The sequence below is a fragment of the Galeopterus variegatus genome, unplaced genomic scaffold (genome assembly GCF_000696425.1).
Source record: "Galeopterus variegatus unplaced genomic scaffold, G_variegatus-3.0.2 Scaffold1516, whole genome shotgun sequence".
Taxonomy (NCBI): domain Eukaryota; kingdom Metazoa; phylum Chordata; class Mammalia; order Dermoptera; family Cynocephalidae; genus Galeopterus; species Galeopterus variegatus.
This window is the reverse complement of record NW_007727627.1, coordinates 162,450-185,268: the sequence shown is the minus strand read 5'-3', so window position 1 is coordinate 185,268 and position 22,819 is coordinate 162,450. Positions and strand designations below refer to the sequence as shown.

Genomic DNA, 22,819 nt, shown 5'->3' with positions numbered 1-22,819 from the left:
ATGTATGGATGAGCTTAGTTAGCACAGTGCCTGACACGGAAAGGTCATGTAAGAAATACCAGTTCTCTTCCTGTTTGTGTTTTCCAACACCTTGCACATAGTAGGCATTCAGCTGTCACACTCCCTTCCCTGGGTTGCTTTCATCCTGAGACAGTCAGATTTGTGCTCTTCTTGGCCATTGCAAAGGCACTTCAGGCATCCGGTAGTGATATCTCTGCCCTGTATTTCCTGCGTCCCCAAAAAGCGCTCCTCCTTTACTCTTCCTGCTGCCTAAACCTCTGGACAGGCACCTGAGTCTCCTGGTGGGGGGCCTGCCTTTGACTCTCTGAAGGCATCCATATCCACCGACAGAAGCCCATGGCCGCATCTCACTACACACCTTCTGCGTCTGTTCTGTGCTGGGTCTGTGGCAACCAAAGGCTGGGTAAGACGCAGCCTACCACAGTCTAATTGTGACAATAGGAAGACCACACTGTGGAATGGAGAAGAAAACAAGTTTAAAAAGAGAGGTAAATGCCAAGTATTGTGGGAGTTCAGAGGTGGCAGAGGCCAGGGTCTGAGTGGATCCAGAAAGTCCTCGTGGAGGAGGTGGCTTCTGTTGCAGGCCTTGAAGGGAAGGCAGGAGCTGAGGTCTCTCTGTCCCTCCTCCAACCTCCACCTCACCATCCTTCAGGGCAGGTGCAGTGACTCCTCAGAATGTGAACATGTGAACATTCTTGAGGCAAAGTGGCCATTCTAGATTCCAGCACGAAGTTTGGAAACATTTCCAGAGTGTGCCTGACACTCTGACCCCTTCTAATAAGGGCGACACTGAGCTGGTGCCCATGTCAGACCTTCCCAGCAGCAGAGGAGCCTCTGAGGGGCAGGGACACTCCTGGTCTGCACTGGGCTCCACCAGTGAAGAGGGGTGAGTCTGCATTGGTGGCAGTGCTCATTTGGGTCGTGTTGCTGCCCGGGCATTGGGAAGCACAGCAAAAGCAGGGGAAGGGGGTGAAATCATGGAAAAAGGAGACGGAAACCACACTCCACAGGGGTAGGTGAATTGAGTTAGTTGCAAGATTGAATCATATAACTTGTCATCAACCTGGAAAAAGTCTAAACTCCTTCACAGATGTATTAGTCTACTCAGACTGCCATAATAAAATACTACAACTGGGTGGCTTAAACAACAGACATTTATTTCTCACAATTCTGGAGGCCAGATCCAAGATCAGGGTGCCGATCAACCTGGAAAAAGTCTAAACTCCTTCACAGATGTATTAGTCTACTCAGACTGCCATAATTAAATACTACAACTGGGTGGCTTAAACAACAGACATTTATTTCTCACAATTCTGGAGGCCAGATCCAAGATCAGGGTGCCGACAGGTGGTCTCTGGTGAGGCCTCTCTTCGTGCTGTGGCCCCTTTTTGCTGTGTTCTTACATGACCTTGCCTCTGAGTGTGCAGAAAGAGCTCTAGTGTCCCTTCCTCTTATAAGAACACTGTAGGACTATGGGCCCACTCTTATGACTCTCATTTAACTGTAATTACTTCCTTAAAAGCCCTGTCTGCAAATACAGTCACATTGGGGTTAGGTCTTCAATATATGTATATTGGGGTGACAAAATTCAGATTGTAACAACAGGCTCAGCCTCTGCCAGTTTCTCAGCAGCTCTCTGTTCCCTTCCCTGGTCAGTGTCTCCTCCGGCCTGCCCACATCCCTCGTCATTCTCTGATCACAGCAGACTCTCTCCAGGCCCCACATGCCTTGCACGCCTTCCCTCCTCCTGGTGACTCCTGCTTTCCCTGCGGTCTGATGCAGGCACCACCACCCCCTCAGGAAAGCCCTCTGACCTTCCTTGGTTGGTGAGGGGGCACCTGGGTTCTTCCTTAACTTCAACTGTCACCTGCTCTGTCCCCAGAGCCTAGCAGAGACTCATTGACTATCTGTTGAATGAATTATTAAGGAGCTTTGATTTCCAGAAATGCCTGCCGATACTAGAAATCTTCTCTCCCCAGTGGGTGTCCTGCTGCCCTCCCTTACAGAGATTATAGCTGTGCAGCTGTAATCTGCACACAGTGAGCACGCAGCCAATTCTGACACAGTAGGGCAGAGTGTAGTGGCCTTCCCCCTCCCTTTTCTGGTTATATGCAAATGGAGTCATCTGGACTGTATTAGCAAGCTCCACTGTAAACAGTCCTTAACAAGACTGAGCGTTGGGAAAAACAGGAGGTAAATGGAGGGACCTTCCCACACACGCAGAAAGACAGAGCAGGAGAGGAGGGCTGGATGGAATCAAAGTGGAAATGGCTCCTAGGGAAGGCCGTGCTCTCAAGGCCAGCATGTGTGTGGGGAGTGGGGTGGGTTCCGGGACCAGGGGACGCCCCCAACAGCAAGGCCCAGCTCCACCCACCAGCATGAGAGTGTGCAGTTGGTTCTTCATTTGAGGAACTAAGAGATTTCTTTGGCCCTTTGATTTGCTAGTGGGGAGCAAGGTGAAAACAGGGGCCAGTCTGTGTCATCCCCCACTGGAACAAAGCAAGCCTTTCCATGGGGCAGCTCCGACCAGCACACCGATGACAAAAGCTACTGTGTTTTGTGCACGTGTGTTTGTGTGTCTGGCCCCAGCAGCTGGCCCCACATGAGGCGCAGGAGCAGCAGGAGCTGAGGGCTTGCCTGCGTTGGCGTCGCCTGCAGGACGAGATGCGGAACTCCCCTGAGGAGATGCAGGTGTTAAGGTAAAGCACCCTCATGATCCTACTACCTTCTTGCTCCTCCTCTTCCTCTTTCAGGACACATCCAGGCCATCTGATTAAATGTGCAGTGTTTCCTTTTTAAATGACACCGGGCTGGGCTGCTCATCCTCCTAGGGATGTGATTATGTTTTAAGTCAGGGTGTTTCAGTTTGTCATCTGACATTTTCCTGGTGTTCCTATTCAGGAAAAAAACTAGCATGAGTCCACTTCCAGGACCAAATTCTTCGTTTGAAGTTCTAATAGTCACTTTATGTGGTGGCTGCAGACATGGAGAAGGTTGGGGTTTGGCAGTCTGGCCAATGGTAACCCTTTAAAGCCAAAGGGAAAAAAATCTTTAGGAAAATATTGATTCCAAAGCATTTAGTAGTAACAGATGTGAGTGTCAATGGGGCCTTTTGTTTCCATGTAGCCCAGCAGGAAGCCTCTGCTGCTTTCTCCATTGCAGTAGAGGATTCCACTCCCAGCTACTGAGTTTTGTTTGCACACTGTGGCTTGTGCACTTGCAGAATTACTCCTTGCTGTTTTTCCATGTTTGCCCTCTGCTTTGGTCCATTTCTTCAGGACTCCAAAGTTGTTTATCTGAAACCTCATGCCCAGGCCCCAGGAGCAGTGAGGTTGCTGTGGCAACAGAAACCTCCTGTTCACCCCCTCCTGACTAGTCACTGTTTGGGATCTGCAGTCAGAAAGCTGGGAAGGGTGGGCCATCCAGGAGCTGCCCTCTTCTCACCCCGTTTAGCTGGACGGCCACCCTGAAGGCCGCCTACCTCCCTGAGCACAAGCCTGCCCTGGACATCTCTGCAGTGGCAGTTTGTTTTTAATAATGACCCCACTCCCCATGACCGCAACTGAAGCGCACCTTGAGGCTGCAGCCTGGCGAAATGCACCGAGCCAGGGACCCCAGGGCGGCAGGCAGGCAGGCCGTGCTCCCAAGAGGGCCACCCAGCCACGGCGCCGGAGGCCTGCACTGCGCCTCAGCTGGTGCTCCTGCGCCTGCCCGCAGGATGACTAGCGCCATAGCCAGCCTCCCAAGAGCCCCTGCTCTCACGGAGCTCCCACTCAGCAGGGACACTGCTGCGTGCATGAGCTGCTCACAGGGGATGATTTCCAGACTGAGTGAAGGACTTGTAGTGAGGAGGCTGGGGGATGCCTCTCTGAGAATGAGCCCCTTGTATGCATAGCCTGGCAGAGGAGGGAACATGAAGGCCCTGAGGCAGGACAGGGTTTGGGGTGCTTTAGGGACAGAAAGGAGGGATTTGTGGCTGGAAAGGGGACTGAGCATGGGGCTTTGAGAGGCAGGCAGGAGCCAGGTCACAGGAGATCCTGGTGGTGGCAGTGACAGATGCAAGAAGCAAACATACTTGAGATGTATTTTCTCTGGTCGATTGAATGTGGAGAAGAGGAAAATCAGCAAATCCAGATGATTCATAGGTTTTTGAGTTAAGCAGTTGGGGTAGATGGTGATGCCTTTTAGTGAGATGGTAAAGACTGGGAAGAGCAGGCTTTGGAGGGAAAAGTAAAGATTCCAGTTTTGCATGTGTTAAATTTGAGATGCGAAATAGATATTTAATATTAAGAACTCAATGGGTTCTGCAAATGAGGAGCTCATTGGAGAGACTGTAACATTTAGTCTATAAAAACATTTAAAATTCTGAGCATAATGACATCACCAGGGAGAGAGGAAGATGAGCAGCCAGCAAAGGATCCTGGGGCAATCAGTGTGTGTGGAGAAAACCAGGCAACCGGAGGTCATGGAGCCAGGAGAGAAATTGAGGCAAGAAGGTGGGGTGGCCGATGCTAGATGCTGCCAAGGGGTATGTAAAGGGACAGAGAGAAGTGACCTTTGGGCGGGACCACAGGGAAGATGTTGGTGACCTGGACATTCGTGCATTTAGGAGTAGTGGGGAAGGAAGCCAAATGGAAGTGGATGGAAGAGTGAACGGGAGGTCAGGAAGCAGAGCCATCGAGTGTGGACTATGTGGGAGAGGATATGCTGGTGAGGGAAGAAGTACTGGGGAGGTAGCAGAGGGAGCTGAGGGCCAGAGAGAGTTGCTTTAAGGTGGGGGACCCAGGCGCATGCTTATATGCTACCTGTGTAACTGTGCAAATCCCTTCACTTCTCAAAGACTCAGTTTCTCCAACTATGTCATCTCCATTCTCCGTGTCTCTAAGTCCCCTTGATGCCTCTGGTTCTGCATGACCATAGTCATTTGGTGGGGGCTGGGGGCAACATAATAAATATTAGTTGGTGAAGTGTGTTTCCAGCTCATAAGCAAGTTAGACTGTAGCTGGGAAGTCAGTTCACACATGAGGAGAGACTCATCTCTGGCTTCCCTGGAGCTGTGGTCAACCCAGTCTCTGATGGTCAAGATCTTTTCTTTTGTGTGTGGAGTCGGGAGAAAGAATACGGTATTTTTAGACCTTTGTGCCGAAAGGCTTATATGGCGTTTGTTTTTCTTTGTTTTAGTACTCAGAAATTGTGTTTGCCTAAATTTAGGCTAACGCTGACATGACTGCATTTGAAAGACTTGTGTTGCACATCGGTATGGAAAATGTTATCAGATGCACTTACAATGAGGAGGAGTGTTTCTGAGCTGCCCCAAATTATATAGTCTAGGTTCACTTTACTCCCATCCCCTAGAATTCTCCCTTAAAGGGGTACAGAGAACCTAGAAATTATTGAAAGTGAAAGAAAGAACCAGAGTTGTAAAGATTTGTTCTCAGTGTTAGTTTTGTTTTAATATGCAAATGAGATAGTGGGAAAAAAGTCCCTCAAAACACTACAATGATCAGAGATGCTAGAGAACCTAGAAATTATTGAAAGTGAAAGAAAGAACCAGAGTTGTAAAGATTTGTTCTCAGTTTTAGTTTTGTTTTAATATGCAAATGAGATAGTGGGAAAAAAGTCCCTCAAAACACTACAATGATCAGAGATGCTATTTTTTTTTTTCCTTTCAAGATATTCATGGTGTTGGAAGTGATGGACCAAGAACAACTTAAAAGTCTTGGTTTGTGTCAGGTTCCTCTGTGTGGGCAGATGCACACAGCATTCAAAGTGGTTGGACACTCCCTCCTTCTAAAAACACTTTCTTCTCTCAGCTTCCAAGTGTCAATCACACTCTCCTTGGCTTCCCACCACTTCACCAGCTGGTCCTTCCCCGCCTCTCTTGCTGACAATTTAACATCTTCACTTAAATGGTTCAAGGCTCAGAAAGACTGAAGAACATGTCCAACATAGTGCAGCTGATAAAGAGCAGAACAGGGTTTAAACCCAGGGATTCAATCTATCCTCTTTTCCCTACACCATATCCCTACCTTGAAGGAACTAAATAATAGCATTTAGTTGCATTTAAAGAAAATTCTCCCCACTATCTTGAACTCTGAAAGGATAGACTTATAGGTTGGGGTGAGAAAGCATCCATGCATCAAGCGTCTTTGTCTTTTAACACATGAAAGCATGTATCTTATTTCAAAAGATATTGGGGAAAAAAGAAAACTCAACATTCTGTTGTTTATAGATACTAGAGTATTAACAAAGTGGAAAGAGAAAAACTAAAATTTTGGCTCTGACTTATTAATTTCAGTAATTTACATGTAAGAACTGTTTTCTTTTTTGCCTTCCATATGTCCAGTGTTGAATGATGGGTCACATCAAATATGTCTTAGATGGACTTAGTTGTAAATTTCGTTTGGTTACAACAGTTTCTTGTGTTTTCCCAGCCTGCTCAGCCTTCAGTGGCTGGGGAGCCTGTAATGGGGCTGCAGGTTCCTGAGGCATGGTGATCTGCTCAGAATGTTTCAAAATGTCAGAGGTCACACGAGGGTCCATGTCAGGGTCACAGGGGCACAGGCCTTTTCTCATTCGTTAATTTTAAAGATGTCTTTCCCACATAGGAGACTCTAGTGTCACTCTAGACTCTCCCTCATTGCCCCAGCAGCCCTGGGCAGAATTTTCCACCAGGATAAGTCTGATTTTGCTTTTTTTTTTTTTTTTTCCTCCTGGGTGGCTGGTGATTGAGGGATCCACACGCTTGACCTCTGTGTTATAACACCATTCTCTAACCAACTGAGCTAGCCAGCCAGCCCAAGTCTGATCTAATTGTTGTCCCATTTTGTCCTGCTCGGCTTTCTCCTGCTGTCCACTCCCTGCTGCAAGCCACCCCCTTGACCAGCACAGCATTCATGGCTCTTGCCAAAGAAGATGCTAAGGGGGTGCTGAAAGGCTCCTGCCTGTTGTCTCTAGGGTGCAGCCAGGTTCCCGAGCGTCCACGTGCTCTCAGGTAGCATGTTCTGACAGGCCCTGCAGGATGGAGAGCTGCAGTGGCAGTGTCAGAAGAAACCGCTGTTGGTTTTTATTGTTTGTGATTTATTATCCCGTCCTCTTTTTTCTGGATTCATTGTTAAAATCAAGCTCATGCTGAGAAAAATGTTTAAATATATCATGGTAAGGACTCACTGACAAGCACGAGTCTGAAGTAGCACTTTCTCTTAGCTGCTGCCTCCACAGCTGATAAAAGGCTTGATCAGTGCAGACATCCTCCCCTACCTTCCTCGTGAACACCCCCCACAAAAACATCCTGTAATAATAGGGGAGAACCCCAAGTATGTAAGTCTATCCATTGCCACGAGTGTTCTGTGAATGTGCATGGTGCCTATGCACTGTGCATTCCATTTAAAATAGTAAGACTTTTTCAGTAAAAGTCTTCTATGTGTAAATCTTCTCTGTTATACTTGAAGTTTTCACTTCTAAAGTTTTTCTCAAAAGTTTTATTTCTAATCCGTGAAGAACATAGCAGTCTTTTCCCACCCATGTGGGACACACATTTGCAGTGACACAGGTCCACCTCATGGAAAAGTTCCCTCCTTTGGGAGTCTCATGTTGCCATTGGGCACCCACCTCCAGCCCAGAGACACAGTCCTGCTCCTCCACCCTGAGGCTTGGGGGCTCCCGCAGGGGGCACGAATGAATCCGCTCACTCCTCCTTGGTTAGCTGCCTTCTCCCTTGCCTTGAGTGTTTATTCCAGACCTTCCCCGTTCTCCCTTCCTTCTCTTGCCTCCTGCTCCACTGGGGAAACTGAGGCCATCAGCCATGTTCTCCCTTTGACTCTGTAAATGCATTTACATCCACATCTACCCTGACCTCCCAAATGCCTGAGTGCCCATCTGTCCGTCTTACCACAGCTAAAGGTGAACTTCTAGTTCCATGGGTAGCATAAGAATAAGTGTGCCTTAACCCAGATCAGAAACCCTAACCCGCTGTCTGCAATGGGGAAGGAAAGGGAGGATTCCGACTTCCCGGAGAATGAAGCTGTCGTCACTTTGGACCAGGGCTGGGGTCCGTCCTACCCTATCAGAGAGGACACTGTTCCCTTGGGGGCTCCCACAGACATAACAGTGGTGACTCAGCCTAGAACACTGTGCAGTAATCTTCACTGGCCTGAGGAGCACTGTGGAGCCCTTCCTTTTGCAGAGTTAAGCGGGTGGGTCTTGCTGCTCACCAGGAAGGGAAGGCCTGCTCTGTAATCACCCTGATGGGAGCCAAATATTTTAATACAGCATTTGTACCTGAATTTAATTGACTACACTCTTATTATTTATACCATCTTATTTTTAAGTTTAAAGCCTACAGGCTTCAACCAATTTAAGGAGCAGTCTGGGGATTAAAGAGGAAAGTCTCTGTTTCATTTGCTTTGGTGGGACAAGCTCCAAAAGTGCGTTGTCCTGAGGACCCTGCCCATCATACCAGCCACCAGCGTCCTCCTCTGCCAGGACTTTGCTCCACAGTCACCCTCTGTCCTGTCATTAACCCCTCCTTCTCTCCCGTTTCCCTCACCTTAACTGGTAACTATGCTCATATTTCTGCCATCCTGAATAATCTCTCCTTGGAATCTAATCATCAAAACGCTGGTCTCCATTCCCACCCCTCTCATGAGCTCCAGCTTCTGGAATCTGCTTTCTGCCCTCACCAGTCTAGGGAAACTTCTTCCCTAAGGTCTCCGTGCCTTTATCATCACCAGGCTCTGTAAGCGTATTTCAGTTCTTATCTTTCTGAGCTCCTTTGCATTGTTTGGTACCTTTGATAACTCCTCCCTTCTGGAAATTTCTGTCCCCTGGCTTTCATGGCAGTCCTTCTCTGGTTCTCCTTGCCCTGCCTGCCGTTCCTCCTCATCTCCTTCACAGTCTTCTCTTCTCAGAGTCGGTGTTCCTCAGGGGCTGCACCCTCAGCTGCACAGCCCCCCAGCATGGTCTCCACAGCCCCTGTCCTGGGTGGGTTCCCCACAAGCAGACCCTGACACAAGATTTATGTGAAAGAGATTTATTAGGAAGTGTTTCTAGGAGCGGCAAACGGAAGTGGAAGTGAGGAGAGAGGAGACCAAGCAAGTGCCCTGATACGGAGCCACACCACACAGGGTCACTCTGGAGGCAGTGCGGGCCACCCTGAGAGTTGTTCCTGCCAGGGCAAGGGACACGCAGAATGTTTACAGCCCCGCACTTGTCTAACCAGGTGGAAAGATGCACATCCCCAGGTACTTCCGGCTCTCTGTGTTCACAAGCAAAACAGGCCTAGGGAACAGAGAGCATGCCAAGAGCTGGTGTGCACACAAGTGGTAAAAGGTCCCCAGGGGACACAGGTGGGGCGTGGGCACTGCTGGCATACCCTGTATAAGCTGGAGGCTCCCAAGTCTCCACTGCTACCCCAGCACTCTCTTAGAGATCAGATGTGAATGCTTAACTCCCCATTGAAGTCTCCTCATGGTCACCCTGCAGGCGTCTGCTGTGCATCCCCTCCCCACCTTCATCTGCTCACTTCCTGTGGCATGCACTCATGCAGGGTGGAAGCCTGTGCGGTCCACCTCTTCCCCGTCCTCCACTCCTCTCTGGAACCATCACTAACAACTGCCGATTTTACCTCACAGTTATTTCCTCAATCCAACCCTTCTTTGTCACTTGCTTGCAACAATCCAACAGCCCCCAGATTGTTTTTCTACCTCTAGTCCTGCCTTTCCTTGTTGCCACTGGGGAGCTCTCCTGAAGACACCTTGTGATTCTGCCACTTTCTTGCTTAGAGCACCAAAAGCTTCCCCTTGCCTCAGGAAAAACTTCAAGCTCCTTAACATGGCATGCAAGAACCTGCATGACACAACCTCTGTTTTTCCAGTTTCAGCTCTTGCCCGTCTTTGCTTTCCCTTCCACTAACGCAGATAGCTCATAGGGCTGCACTGTCTTAGCCAGCTCAGGCTGCTGTAACAAGATTCTAAAGACTGGGGCTTAAACAGCAGACATGATTTCTCACTGCTCTGGAGACTGGAAGTCCGAGATGAAGGTGTGGCAGTGCTGGGTTCTCCTGAGGCCGCTCTTCTACGCTTGCAGACGGCTGTCTGCTCAATGCATCCTCACTCACGGGGTCTTTCCTCTGTGTGCACATCCCTGGTGTTTCTCTGTGTGTCCTAATCTCCTCTTATAAGGACACCAGTCACATTGGATTAGGGCCACCCTGGCAGCCTCATTTTCACTTAACCACCTATTGACAGGCCCTGTCTCCAAATACAGTCACATTCTGAAATACTGAGAATTAGGGCTTCAACATAAAAATTATGGGGGGGACACAATTCAGCCCATATCTCCTACCATCTACCTGTTTTTCTTACCACCATGCCTTTTTTTCAAGTTGTCTCTATTTAGAATACCCTTCTCTTGCTGTATAATTCCACATCATTATGACTCGGATATCATTGTCTTCCCCAAAAGTCCAGACCCTACCCTAAGATAAGCTAGTGCCCCTTTTCTGTACCCTCTAGACTATCATTGTATCCCCAGTCCTGATTTTACTACATTGTTTGATAATTATATTTAGGATGAGTCACATTAAACTGCCAATATTTGGCCATTTTTGACCTACAAAAATAGCAATTTCATGTGGTCCAACCTAACACATTTCTCTCTTCTGACCCATTAGCCTTTTCTACCTAGGGACTGTGTCTTGTTTATCTCTGCGTACCACAGGGCTTGGTACTGAGTGGGTACTTGGCAGATGTTGAAGAATGAATGTTGTGGGCATGATCTCTGTCCCTGAGGTTCTTTACGTATTGTTTGGAGAGTTGAAACATTACTGGTGACAAGACAGTAGACAGGCAGATCCTAGGCTGTGTCCTCAGAGTCCTGAGAACTCAAGTTTGGTGCTGGTGGTTTGGGCGGAAAGGGCACGGAGGGGGATGTGATGCCCGAGCTGGGGTGAGAGGAAAGGGTAGTGCGGAGGCTGCCAAGGAGGTGGAAGGGGAATTCATGGAGCAAAGGCTGGCAGGCACGGAAATGGGCTGACTGTGGACGTGGACATCGAAGTGAGAACAGGCTTGATGAGGAGGAGAGCCACGTCAGGAACCTGTGAGACTGAAGGTGGGCCACGTGAGGACAGGCTAAGTCGTTGAGTTCCTCCGATGCTGGACTTAAGAGTTTGCGTGTGACTGGCTGGGCAGCAGGGAGCTGTTTTAAGTTCCAAGAATGACATAATGAAAACAGAGCTCTGGGAAGATTACCCGGCCTCTGGGACAACTCATGATCAAAGAGACGGAGTCTAGAAGCAGATGGGATTAGGCGGCTGCTTCAGGAATGCAGGCTGCATTCAGACGAGTTTGGTCGGCCTGAGGCTCTGACTGAGTGAGTCGCTCATTTGCAGCTCTTCAAAACCGAATGAAATGTCAGCCCAGCTTCCAAAAGGTTTCTAGTAATACAATGTAAAACTATCCCTGATTGCACGTAAGCATTGCCCCATTAAAGAAACTGGTTAAATCCACGGGCTTAATGAAATTTGTTATGACTTTGCAGAGGTTGAAAAGCAACAGTCTCTTTTCCTCCTTGGCCAAGGTCTGATCAAACCTGCCTCATTTTAGAGAGGTGTCTTCTGAGGATGAGGCCTGAGCTCTGCTACAGAGCTTGTCAGTCTTCAGGACTCAACCCAGTATGGCAGTGGGGAGTTTATAAAAGTAAACCTGGAAACTAAACTGCCTGGATGTGAGTCCTGACTCTACTACTTGCTGTGTGGCCTTGAGACTCAACCACACTGAGCTTTAGTCTCCTCAGCTGTAAAACAGGGATAAAAGCACAAGAGTTTCTAGCTTATACGTGGGTGTGAGGAGTAAACACAATGAATACGTGCAAATGGTTTAGAATATGTATGTTAAGTTGAGTCATAGGAAATTGCCGTTTTGGTGGATCTAAGGTGAGTACTGGCAATTTCTACAGTTCGAGTAACTACTGAGCACGTGTCAGATGCCATCATATGTCACAATGAATACGTGCAAATGGTTTAGAATATGTATGTTAAGTTGAGTCATAGGAAATTGCCATTTTGGTGGATCTAAGGTGAGTACTGGCAATTTCTACAGTTCGAGTAACTACTGAGCACGTGTCAGATGCCATCATATGCCTCCTCGGGCACCTGGTAACTCTTTGTCAAACAGTGGCAGAGGGTGCAGGGGCGCAGCCCCCACAGCCAGCCCCACTCTCCCTCCGGCTTACTCTGGTTTCCTTGGCCTGCCCTATTCCCTCCTGTCCCTGAGTCTGTGGAGCTGGACCCCTCTCTTTTCTCATTGCTGCCCTCCTCCCCTGGGGACCACATAGGGTCTTCTGCTCCTCTCGTTTTACCAACTAGAGCCTGTAACACCTACCTCTTCTCCTGACAAACATAAGTGTCTGGAAAGTTCAAAAGGAACTAAGAAGTTTAAAAAAACTTTTTAAAAAAAGTACAGTAATGCCTAGTTACAAATGAAAGGGATAGTATTAAAAGGAAAAAAAAAAAGCCCTGAAAGTTAAACAAACATGCTCAAACTAATAGCTTGAGGTAAGAATTGAATTGGCAGCACTTCTGAGACTGGTGAGATCCTCATTCCCTCCTGGAACCTATTCTGGTTAACCTCTCATATAGGCCACCATGGTGTGCCCTCTGGCTCTGTTTTGTTAAGCTCCCCAGCCTCCGTTCATGTGCTCACCACAGTCCTGAAGAGAAAAAAGTTCTTCCTCTGTGGCCTTCAAGGGCTCTTACCTGAGCTTCTGACCATGAACACTTGCCCTACACCCTCCAACCCTCAGGCCCTTCAGATCCCTTCCACCCCCTTCTCCCTGTCCAGTTTTCTTTATTTGAACCACATGCCCCAGCAAGCTAGCTGTGAAGAATGTTTCTACCCTTTCGTGATGGGAGTATGCTATACCTGTGCCAGTATTTTCTGAAAAACTTAGGGCTCTCAGCCAGCCAAAACCAGACTCTGCCCTTTCCTGTTTCAAAGGCCGGTTCCAACCCCCCAAGCTGCCCACTCAGTTTCTGTTTCCTGTTGGAAGGATACCCTCAGCTCTCAGGTCTTTTAAAGAGCAAAGACAACAGACGTGTCCTGAATAATTGAACTCAAATAACCCTCTCTCTTCATTTTTCTAGACCATTCCCTTGTTACTCATCACTTAGGTATTTCTAAGGGAGGGATAGAATTTTCCATAGGCCCCTAATTACATACTTACAGAACATAGTGTTTCATTTTTGAAGTAACATTTAGTAGGGTTTTTTGAAGTATAGGAAAACATAAAGAAGTAGTAAGGCAGTTCATAATCACTGCTTCGTTAACCATGGTTCTTTTTTTCCAAAAATAAAATTGCATAATAGGAAAACTCAAATAGTTTAGAAAAGTATAAAATTCCATTCCCGCCACTGTAGTCCCTTACCCTAAGATGATCACTGCCAGCATTTTCTTGTGAAGCCTCATAAAGTAAATGTCGTAAGTATGTGTGCACACTTGTGTATTACTGCCCTGTGTAGCACTGATTCATTGTAACACTATTTGCCTATGAAATATTTCCTAGAAAATAATTCATATACATACATAGCTCTATAATAGTTCCCTATTATTTTGCTCATCCGGAAGGTAGCTCATACACTCAGCCAATCAGACGAGGCACTATGTACATTATATTCTTGGCTAATGAGTATTAGTTTCCCATTCAAAAAATTCTCATCCAGTGAGCGCTTTCTCATGTAATCCTAAATTGACTTTGTTCTGTGAAGTATTTGTTTACTCCATGTGCCTCATCTTTCTACCATTTAGTTTGTGTTTCGGCCAATAGTTTTGACACAGAACAACCGACAAAAACTGTACAAGTATTCTACTGGACCTGCTGCAAAGACACAAAAGAATACCCTACTGGATGTTAAAATTCAGTCTTACAGGAGTTCTTGCCCCTTTCAAGTCAATAGCAGAGGAAATAAAGAATAAGAAAGAATGACTGTACTTCTACTCAGCATTGTACCAGAGGTTCTAGCCCGGGCAGTTAGGAAGGAAAGGGAAAGGAAAGGCCTCCAGCTTGGACAGGAAGACATAAACTATCTCTATTTGTAGGTGACACAATCTCATATATATAGAAAATCCTGAGGAATCCTCCAAAAAATTATTGGAGCTAATAAACAAGTTCAGTAAGATTGCAGGATACAAGACCAATGTGTAAAAATCAGTTGTGTTTCTATACACTAGCTATGGATAATCTGAAATAAAATTTAAAAAAACATTCATTTACAGTAGCATCAAAGATGGAAAAGTATTTAGGAATAAATTTAACAAAAGATGTACAAAATTTTATATACCAGAAACTATAAAACACTGTTGAAAGAAATTAAAGACCTAAAGGAGAAAACATCTTATGTTGATGGATTAGAAAACTTACTATCGTTAAGATGGTGCTACTCTCCAAACAGATTATGGATCCAGTGTAATCTCTGTAAAAATCTCAGCTCTTTTTGCAGAAATGGACAAGCCGATTTAAAATTTTGTATGGAAACACAAGGGACCCAGAATAGCCAAACAATTTTTAAAAAGAAGAACAAAGTTGGAGAAGTCACATTTTTCAATTTCAAAACTTATTACAGAGCGACAGTGATGAAGACAGTGTGCATAAGGACAGACATAGATCAATGGGATAAAGTTGATCCCTTTTGTTGAAATAAAGGGAATAAAAACCTAACATTTATGGCGATTGGTTTTGACAAGGATGCCAGAACCACCACCTGGGAGAAACAATAGCTTTTCAACCAATGGTGCCGGGACTACTACATATTCATGTGTGAAAGAATGAAATTAGACCCTCTGCTTCATGCCACATACAAAAACTAATTCAAAAATGGGTCCAAGGCCTAACTATAACAGCTAAAACTGTAAAGCTAATAGAAAAAATATAAATGTACATCTTTGTGATCTTGGACTAGACAACAGTTTCTTTGATATGACACCCAAGGCACAAGCAACCGAAGGGAAAAAATGGGTAAGTTGGACTTCATCAAAATTAAAAACCTTTCTGACTCCATTGGGAAAGTAAAGAGACAACCCTACAGAATGGAAGATAATATTTGCAAATTATGTATCTGATATATAAAAAAACTTGCAATTCAACAATAAAAAGACAAATAACCCAATTGAAAAATGGTCAAAAGACCTAAATAAACGTTTCTCCAAAGAAGTTATATAAATGCCCAATAAGCACATGAAAAGTTGCTTGACATTATTAGCCACAGGGGAATGCAAATCAAAACCAAAATGAGATATCACTTCACACCCACTAGGGTGGCTATAATGAAAAAGGCAGAGAAAAACAGGTATTAGTGAGGATTTGGAGGAATTGGAACCCTTCTACACTGTTGGTGGGAATGTAAAATGGTGCAGCTACTTTGAAAACAGTCCCGTGGTTCCTCAAACGGTTAAACACAGTTACCATATAGCCCTGCAATTCCGCTCCTAGGTGTATACGCAGGAGAATAGAAAACATGAGTCCATGCAAAAACTTGTACACAAATGTTTATAGAAGCATTATTTATAATAGCCAAAAAGTTGGAAACAATCCAAATGTCTATCAACAGATAAATGGATAAACAAAACATGTTGTATCCATACGATGGAATATTAATCAGCCATAAAAAGATGTGATGTATTGATACATGCTACCAGTTGGATGAACCTTGAAAACATTATGCTAAGTGAAAAAAGCTATACACAAAAGGCCACATAGTGTATGATTCCATTTATACAAACTGCTAGAACCGGTAAATCCATAGAGAAAAGAAGTAGATTGATGGTTGTTAGGGGCTGGGGGGAGGTGGACAGGGAGTGACTGCCAGTGGGTATGGAGTTTCTTTCAGGGATGATGAAAATATCCTGGAATTAGGTATTTGGTGATGGTTGTGCAAACTTCTGAATATACCAAAAGCCACAATTAATGTGGTTAATTTTATGGTGAGTTTTATGTGAATTATATCTCATTTTTTTAAGAAAGAGAGATTGATGATAATCATTGGATGTTCTCTGCCATTTTATAACGTCTCTGTAGCCTAGTGTGGTTGACCAGCAATTGTCTGAAGGAGAGATGGGAGAAGAAATTAGGGCAGGAGGCAACCAATGACTCAGGGTATTGTTTGAGACCCAAGGAGCAATTTCCTGTATTGGATGACAGGAAGACATCTCCATAGGGTCTGTGGCATAACCCCACGTAGTGCTGATTCACTTCCAAGAAAGCATCCCTCAAGTCCAAGTATATCTGCCTAAGATTGTGTGTTAATTTCTTCCACCCATGCTGTACCTTCCATTTTCCTCTTAATAAATAATATAATCCTGGCTAGTGTTTCATCATCAACACGTAGAGGTCTTTTTAAACTGCTGTGACTATTCCAGGACATGAATGTTCCATAACCATCGAACATTGTTGAAACCATTAGACATTTTGGTAGTTTCTAGTTTTTTCCTTTCAGAGACAATGCTGTGGTGAGTGGTCTTACATTTACTAATAGTGCACAGCATGTGAAATATAAGAGCTGAACAGTGTACAGTGCCAGCAAGATGAAGAGAGCTGTTCTCCCACCTGCTCATCCTGTCGCACATCCTGGTGCGTGTAAGGCTGCAGACCAGGCAAGCCATCCCCCGCTGCTGCCGCCCTCACGCCAAAGGCTCTACCGCCTTCCACCGAGGGGAAGAAGTCCTCCAGCTCCCACGGACCATCTGCTCCTTTTTGAGTCATAGAGCGAGGCAGTCCTTCCCATGATCTCAGCACACAGCACTGCACATGTCGCTGGTGTTCAAAACAGGCTCCAGTCTCCTCTTGTAGAATGAAGCGGTGTTTGTCTCATTTGCCTCTTTCCGGGATGAAGTCATGATTTTTTTTATGTAGCACAAAAAAAAGTTTTCCATTTTTCTCTTTCTACTTTTGTTTCTGTAATTTTCAGTTCTTTATATCCTTGTGTTCTGAATGTGTGTGGCAGACTGGCAGTCTAAGTTTCATTATGATCGCCTTCGCCCTGAAGAGAGTGAGAGGCCCCTTTCCACACAGCTTATAAGGTTTCCAATTCAGTTATACTGCACGTCTCTTTCTTCCCCCTCCGCCAAAATATAACACTGTAAAAAGTACTGTAAAGCCTTACGTTGCTTGGATCCCATAGTCTAATTCTATGCCCCAATAAACATGGCTGTTTAATAGAATTACATTAGGGTTCCTCTAAATAATTCATACAGTTTTGCTTTTTTTTTTAAATCAAAATCACCCTCAATGCTGATTTAGCAAGCCCAAGGCTATGTAACAAGCAAATGGACTCTACTGGATGAATAACATTTTTCTTCCACATGCTGGAGCTTAAATATATTCTGGGCCATTTGATATCTTAAAATCATAGATATTAGAGTCAAAAAGGACCTTCAAAGTGGTTTTGCCTAACCTTCTGTATCCCTGACAGATGGCCACCCAGCTCCTACCTGAGAGTTCCCAAGATCCAGATCTCACCACTCTCGCAAACAGCAGGTTCCTTGTGGGAACAGCCTGTTCTTAGAATGGCCTTCCTTAGACTGGCCAGCATCTTCCTCTCATAACATCAGCCCAATCTCTTTTAATCCTCAAAATGGCCCTATGAGATAAGTAGTACAGTGGTGCCCCTTATCTGCGCAGGGTGCTTTCCAGGACACCCAGTGGATGCCTGAAAGCATGGATAGTCCCAAACCATACACACACTATGTTTTTTCCTATACATACATACCTATGATCAAGTTTAATCTATAAATTAAGCACAGTAAGAGATTAATAACAATAACTAGTAATAATATAGAACCATTATAACAATATACTGTAATAAAAGTTATGTGGTCTCTCTGTCTCTCTCAAAATATTTTTCGGAACAGGGTTGACTGTGGGACATTGAAATCGTGGTAAGCAAAACTGTGGATAAAAGGGGACTGCTTTACCATAGTACTATCTTCCTGTCCATTTGACGGATGAGGAAACAGGTGCATAGAGATACTAAGCAGGTGGCCACATTTCCACAGCTAGTAAGTGGCAGCGCTGGGATGGAAGCAGAGCTGCTTCTGGCTGCAGAGCCCTGCTCTTGACTGCTGCGCTCCCCGGAGTCGAGCACCCCACGCCCCAGCAGTCCTTCCCAGTACGTTCTCATTCCTGCTGCTGCAGCCCACCCTTGTACTTATGGTTCTGGAAGGCACATTAATCACCTCTTGCTGCATGTTGAATTTACAATTCAATCTACTAATAACAGGTAAACAGTTAATTTTAAAAACCTCTTTGTTGCTATTAAATATTGTTTTATTATTAATTGGACCCTCATTTCAGCCTGTGGTTGCTGTTCTTGACTGTGGAAGTTGTCTATTAGTCAACCAGCTACACTCCCAGCCTTGGCTCGTATGTAAATTTGTTAAGCCAATAATTCCTCGTTCCTTGGATACAGCCCTAACGACCTCCCTTCAGGTTGTAGCAAATAATTAGCCAACACCCTTGGAGCTCTGTTTTTTAACCTTCTGTAAAGCCGTGAAACAGACACCTGTATGCACATCATCACGTGCTCACCGCCACATCCACTCTTCTGGCTCCTTGTGGAAGTCAGGATGCCACAGTGAATTTCTGGAAGTGGCCCTCGGGATCCCATGCTAGCTCCTGGAGTTCATCATTTTCTCCTCTGAGTGCCCACACACTCTCTGTTCAGTAACCTCACCACGAGTTTTGCCTCCACTCCTCTTCTCCCCACTTCCTTTGCAAATCAGAATAGCATGTGTCTACCTGCAGCAGCCCCTTTCCCATTGTCTCTGTGATTTGGTCCCCCTGGAGATCTGTGATCGCAGGTGGAAGCTTTTCAAGCTGTGGCTTGTCCCTTACCTGGGCCTGGAATGGGAACTCCTTTAAAGGAAGAAGCAGCCCTCTCACTGGTACCAAGCGATTCCCACAGACCAGGGCTTGTTCCACTGTGCGTAACTTGAAAGTCATTCTCTGGGCAGGAAAGTGGAAGCGGAGTGCGAATCAAGTAGTCTGTTTTTCCTGTTGCCTTTTGACACCTGTCTTCCTTGTGCTCCCAGCATCACTTCAGAAGCCCTTTTTGTTGTACTGGGCATTCTTCATTTGCATCAGCTCTCTCTGAATCCTTGCTTTCCTGGCAACAATTTTATAGCTTCCTAGCTCTCTCGCGTTTAGTTTGGGTTTTTCCTTTCTCTGCCACCCTTCCGTGTTTCGTGTTTGGTACACGTCCTCTGAGAATCCACCCTTAGCAGAGACCTCCTGCGCATCGCGTGGGTTGAGGGGCTCTCCATTCTCTTCATCTCCTTATGTGTCTCTTGCTATGTTGAATGTGGAGGTATACTACTCAGGCCACTGCGTTAATCTGTTCCTTGGTTTTTCTCCATTTAGGGTTTTGTTTGTAGGAGAAGAATTTCTGGTTTATGGCCATTAAAAACCTGAAGACATTTTTGGTTTCGTATTGATTGCGTTTTTAAGTTTTATCTTTCATTTTCCTAACCTGCTTATCAAAATTTGTGGAGTTCACATGGCCCTTCCACAGTTGTGCTGACTACAGAGCCAATCCCTCCTTACTACCTCCTTAAGCAGCAACCTGTCCTTCTAGAGGTCCACATGGCTGGCTCCTTCACCAGCAAGGGTCAAAATATACCTTCTTCATTTTCCTGTGGCTCCTCTGAGGGATGCCTCCTTCTGTCTTAAATCTTCTTAGCAATTGCCTTTATCAACACCAGATTGATGTCCTGCTGTGTGTGCTACAGGATAATAGTCCCATTGGGGAAAATCCTTCTTGCCGGATAGCTGTTAAATCCATTTTGAAAAACACACAATCAAACTTGCCAAATACCAGTAGCTTCAACACAATACAAATTCGTCAGTTAAAGGTGTTCACAACCTTTTGTCCAGTTCCCTTTGATAGTGCTGCAAATGCTAGTCAGTGGCAAGTGTTCATTACACACATTGTAGAGATGGAAAAATTGTGGCAAAAAACAGAGGATGGAAAATGCCTGTACTTTCAGTCATTCTGCCTCTATTTTTTACCCAGTTTTAGTAATCTCTTGGCAGAGTGGTGTAGACTGAAGGGAATGAGTGTGTAAGGAATGTGCCCTGACCTAGCTTATGCGGACTTTAAGCGGCGCTTAAAATTTGTTGTTTCTTTTTATTTGTTGTTCTGTGATGATGAGGCAAGGAGCAAGCCTAAAGACCAACCTTTAAAGGATTTGTGCTCAAAATCAGTGACCTTGCAAAGGAAAGGGATAAGGCTACATTTGCGTGCAATGTCTGTTTAAAAAATATTTCTATTTTGGAATAATTTTAGACTCACAGGAAGTCCCCATGGTAGTACAGTGAGTTCCTGTGCACCCTTCCACCAGCTTCCCCAATGACAGCATTTCACATGCGTAACTATTGCATGATGTCTTCTAGTGTCTCTTCCTGTTAGAGGAGGGTTTAACTGACACTACCTGGACCCCAATCAGAATTCATTATCAAGATAATAACAGTGTTTATACTGGGCTTACTAAGTGCCAGCAGGAACTCTGGCTAAGCATTCTTAGACACTATAGGAGCACGATGAGGTGCCAAAGTAACTATCATTGTCCCCTTTCTGCAGATGGAGGAACTGGGCTTCGTGGGGTTCACACTCAAGATCACCATGGAGCACAGGCAAGATTCACACACAGGCTCTTCAACAGTGCATTAAGGCTGCTTCCCCTGCAGGTTTACTTATACATTTGGGGTTCAGATGGGTATCACGAACCAGTTTCTACCCAAAGGTAGTTTTTAAATTGCACCAATATTGCAGGGGGAGTGAGGCCCTGCTCCTGAAATCAGCAAACCTCATGGGGCAGCTGTGACTGACAGGGATGTTGAAATGCTCATTAATTCCCTTCTGCCTCATTTCTGGAATGCTTAGTCCCTGGCTGAAGCACGGCAGGAGCAAGTTTATAGAATAAGGTGTGTTGTGGCTTCACACTGACTGCCAAGGAGTATGGGAGAGCGTGCTGGCAGGTGGCCCATCCAGGCCGGGGCAGAGTAGGGGATGTTCAGACATAGCTGACAACTGAGCACCGTTCAGAGGCATTTTCCCAAATCCCACCCTTGGTGATAGTCCTGCAGGTTTGGTCCTTTCTTTAGGAGGCTTGATTCCAAGTCAAATCACCGTGTACTGAATATCACTGCCACGGCCCACTCTTTAAACACCACTTGCTTCTGTGAGTGCAGCAGAAAAGCCAGGCCATGGGGAAGGGGAGGTCACGTCAATCCCAGTGTTTGCATTTGCTGCCAGGCCCAACTGAAACCAAGGGCATCTGAGCCCAAGTGACCTTGGTAACTTGATCTCTTGCATGCCATGTATTGCAGCCAAGGAAATAGATCCTGGAGTATAATGTCTGAGAGATGATGAACACTTTTGCATTCTCACAGTGCTTTCATCTTATCTTACCTTATCACAGATGTTACAGGTGAGGAAATTGAGCTTCAGGGGGTGAGCGGCTTGTCAAGGCTCTCTACTTAGTATTTGGCACAGCCAAGATGGGGGCCTGGATCTCAGGGAGACCCCAGAGTGCAGCAAGGACCTTGGTGTTCCATGGACTGGGGTTCCAGCCTTGACTCTGCCACTAACCAGCTTTGTGGTCTTCTCTAGACCTCACTTTTTTTTATCATTTAAATGGTCATAATCGCAACACTCACGTCATCGGGTTATCTTGAGGGTAGAGGACACGATGCGTAAGAAGAGCTTAGCCGAGCACCTGGCATGGAGGATAACCGGGAAATGTTAGCTGTTAGTGCTAGTCCAATTCTCCAGCCACTGGGAGTGAAGCTGGCTACAGTTAGTGGAATTCATTTAAATGGTCATAATCGCAACACTCACGTCATCGGGTTATCTTGAGGGTAGAGGACACAATGCGTAAGAAGAGCTTGGCCGAGCACCTGGCATGGAGGATAACCAGGAAATGTTAGCTGTTAGTGCTAGTCCAATTCTCCAGCCACTGGGAGTGAAGCTGGCTACAGTTAGTGGAACAGTGAGGCAATGTCGACTTGAGCAAATGATGGTTATTTTTTCTCACACAGTAAGAAGTTGGAAGGCGGGCAATCCCTGTCTAGCCAGCAGCTGCACGATGCCATCAAAGACTCTCTACCTTCCTTCATTTCATTCTGTTGTCTGTGGCATATTGGTTTGCTGCCTCATGGTCACAAGGTGGCTGCTGTAGCTCCATCCCCCATGTTTGGGGGGAAGAGGTGCAGCAGCAGTCATATTTCCCCTTTTGTAAGGAAAACAAGAGCATCCCCAGAGCCCCATCCCCAGAGCCCCACCCCCAACTGCAGCAGACACCTACTTTTGTCTCTTTGGCCTGACCTGTCTCCTGGCCATCCGTATATGCGAGGGACACTTGGAAAATGAGCGTTTCACTCTTCAGATTTCATTGTACAGGTGGCGAGGAAAAAGGTAGAGGAGAATGGGAGTAAACTGAGCCAGTTGGACTTGGCGCAGCCCTTCCTGCCTCTCGCATTGCTGTTTTAAAAAATATCTCATTGGGCCGGCCCGGTGGCGCACTGGATAGTGCGCCGCTTGGGAAGCGCGGCGGCGCTCCCGTCCGAGGGTTCGGATCCCACATACGGACCGGCTCCCACTCGCTGGCTGAGCGAGGCGCGGGAGCAACACCGAGGCTTGCAATCCCGTTGCCGGTCCCCAGTCCGGTATGGGGGCGACACTGAGGGTTGCGATCCGTTGCCGGACACGGAAAAAAAAAAAAAAAAAAAAAAAAAAAAAAAAAAAAAAAAA

General features: G+C 46.0%; 1 protein-coding gene across 1 annotated transcript in view; it reads left to right on the top strand.

Annotated features, from left to right (window-relative positions):
• The window catches only part of LOC103594258 (chromosome unknown open reading frame, human C9orf3), a 276,533-nt gene that overhangs the window by 131,983 nt on the left and 121,731 nt on the right, over positions 1-22,819 (top strand). The window contains exon 6 of the mRNA XM_008577458.1: positions 2,614-2,720. Within this exon, the coding sequence (XP_008575680.1) occupies positions 2,614-2,720 (107 nt within the window). The remainder of the gene's footprint in view (positions 1-2,613; positions 2,721-22,819) is intronic.